At 36.0% G+C, this 2,406-nt stretch overlaps 2 protein-coding genes across 2 annotated transcripts in view; both read right to left on the reverse strand.

The window, feature by feature from the left end:
• Positions 1-211: 211 nt before the first annotated feature.
• On the reverse strand, positions 212-1,471 carry LOC127747190 (putative serine/threonine-protein kinase-like protein CCR3). Its single transcript, XM_052261245.1, has one exon. The coding sequence runs from the start codon at positions 1,469-1,471 to the stop codon at positions 212-214; it is 1,260 nt and encodes a 419-aa protein (XP_052117205.1).
• Positions 1,472-1,487: 16 nt separating this feature from the next.
• Positions 1,488-2,406, reverse strand: part of LOC107471365 (putative serine/threonine-protein kinase-like protein CCR3) — a 2,518-nt gene continuing 1,599 nt past the window's right edge. Inside the window, exons 2-4 of the mRNA XM_052261246.1 lie at positions 1,817-2,262; positions 1,642-1,775; positions 1,488-1,558 (exon numbers count right to left, since the gene is read on the reverse strand). Coding sequence (XP_052117206.1) covers positions 1,488-1,558; positions 1,642-1,775; positions 1,817-2,262 — 651 coding nt within the window. The remainder of the gene's footprint in view (positions 1,559-1,641; positions 1,776-1,816; positions 2,263-2,406) is intronic.

Consider the following 2,406-nt stretch of genomic DNA (forward strand, 5'->3'; position numbering starts at 1 on the left):
TTTTTTTAAAATATATAAATTGTAATTTATTGATATAGAATTATAGATTATATTTCTATTATTTAAGCCAGCTCGTAAGTTTTCGGTAAGCTGAGTTTGAGCTTAAGAAATAAACTCAATCGTTAATTAATCGAACTGTGAGCCAAACTCAAATTTTGTGACCCGAATTTGAACTTGATCTAGTTCGACTTATCTCGACTCAATTTCAACCCTAATTAGAACATGAAACAATAGAGAAGCTGGTACTAGAACTACCCTCCAAAAAAGCCGATGCCCTCTCTAAGTTAGCAACAACTTCAGCCATTTCAGGCCTTTCTTTTCCCTCCAAATTCACACAATGTATAGCAATGAAAGTCATAATCTTAAGAGCCTCAAGCTCGTTAACATTAGGTTTTTCAATTCTATAGTCCAAAATACTGCATAATTCCCCTTTTGCTATTCTTGGCCTTGCATATTCTACTATTCCCATAGGACTACTCTCATCATCTAATTTGAACACAACTCTTTTTCCCGTTAGAAGCTCCAACATAACCACTCCTAAACCATACACATCACTTTTTGTTGTTAACACATTCAATTCATAGTATTCTGGATCTATGTAACCAACTGTGCCAACCGCCTTTATAGGAGTCGAATCTTGTTCCATCTCTGGCAAAATAAGGGACAATCCGAAATCAGAAACCTTAGCATTCCAATTTGAGTCCAATAGTATATTTGAGGATTTGATATCTCTATGGATAATTGGTGGAACAGCATAGTTGTGAATGTACTCAATTCCCCTGGCAGCATCCAATGCAATTTTGATCCTCATCTTCCAAGAATTCAAAATGCTACTATTTTTCTCAACATTGTTCTTGTTATGTAAATGTTCATGGATTGATCCATTGCTCATGTACTCATAAACCAAGAGCCTCTCTTCATTCTCCTCACAGAAACCTATTAGTCTCACAAGATGCTTGTGATGAAGCCGCGATAACAATGACAATTCTGAATCAAATGCAATTTCCTTCTCTTGGAATTTCTTCTTTGTGCTAGAAACAATATCTCCTCTCTTGATGGCAACTTCGCGATCATCGGCTAGCTTCCCTTTGTATACAGAGCCAAAGCTTCCAGAACCTATCTTGTTATCATTTGAAAAATTATCGGTGGCTGTGACTAATTCATGTAATGAAAAATTTTCAATCTTATCCAAATTATGCTTTGATGACGATGAACTACCAACACTCCTATGTCTCTTTAGTGATCCTAATGTTGCATTCGATGCGCGATTCGCCGGCAGTGGAGCCAATTCAATATAGGCATCATCATCATCATCAGAATCATCATTTCTTTGAGGTTGCTCTGAATTATCAACATCTCTCTTCTTCAAGAATAGTCTTTTAGCTCCAATCCAAAGGAAATAAAGAATAGTGCATAAACCAGAAAAAGCACCAATTGATCCAACAATCAAAATGACCAAAATCACCCTCATGTTTTTGTGATGAACATTAGAAACTTGTGTTGATGATGGTAGTGGTGGTGGTAGAATCAATGGCATAGCTAGTGGAATTTGACTGTCCTGACATGAATAGCAAATAGTTCCAGAACCATGACACAAATAATCAGAATTTGGATATGAAGCACAAGAAGAATCACAACCACCTCTAACACATGGACTAGGAAGAACAATTCCCAATGGAATCTCATAATTAGTACCATTATTATTAGACCAACCAGGACCCAACAAATCAAAGACAAATTCATGGTTGTTACCCCACAAACAAAATCCAAACCAGCTACAATTGACTCGAAAGAAACATCATTAAACAAATCAAACTTTTTGGTATTTTCAGCACCACCCCAACATAGGACAAATCCATTTTTTCTTCTAATACCACAAGTGAAATCTTCTCCCAATGCAAGTCCTGAAAACTCTGAATAATAAGAACTTGAATTTAAATTAGGACCCAATTGGCCTGAATCATTGTTCCCTTTGCAAATTAAGAACCCATCATAGATTGTTAAGCCACAAACATGTGACACCCCAGCAATCACCTTTGACATAGAAATATTATCAAATTGTGCTTGAATTTGACTACTATTGTTGTTACCCCAACAATGAACCTTTCCATTATCCATTAATACCCCACAAGAGAAACCAGACCCTGAAGTGATGCTTTTGAACCTAAGGTCCTTACCAGGTGAGTAAAATTTGAATCCATTTTCAATGCGGCCTCCTCTCCAACACCTTACCACACCAGATTGAGACTCTCTAGCACAAACCTGACCAAAATAGTTCTTGTTAGTTAGGAATAATTCATATTAAGCGTACAACAGAACATTTGGATAATAAAAAAGGAGTATTGATAATGTCCCTTTCTATTAATAACCTTGTTAAGTGTTTGTTTAACATATTCATATATATAT

The sequence above is a fragment of the Arachis duranensis genome, chromosome 1, assembly GCF_000817695.3.
Source record: "Arachis duranensis cultivar V14167 chromosome 1, aradu.V14167.gnm2.J7QH, whole genome shotgun sequence".
Classification (NCBI taxonomy): Eukaryota; Viridiplantae; Streptophyta; class Magnoliopsida; order Fabales; family Fabaceae; genus Arachis; species Arachis duranensis.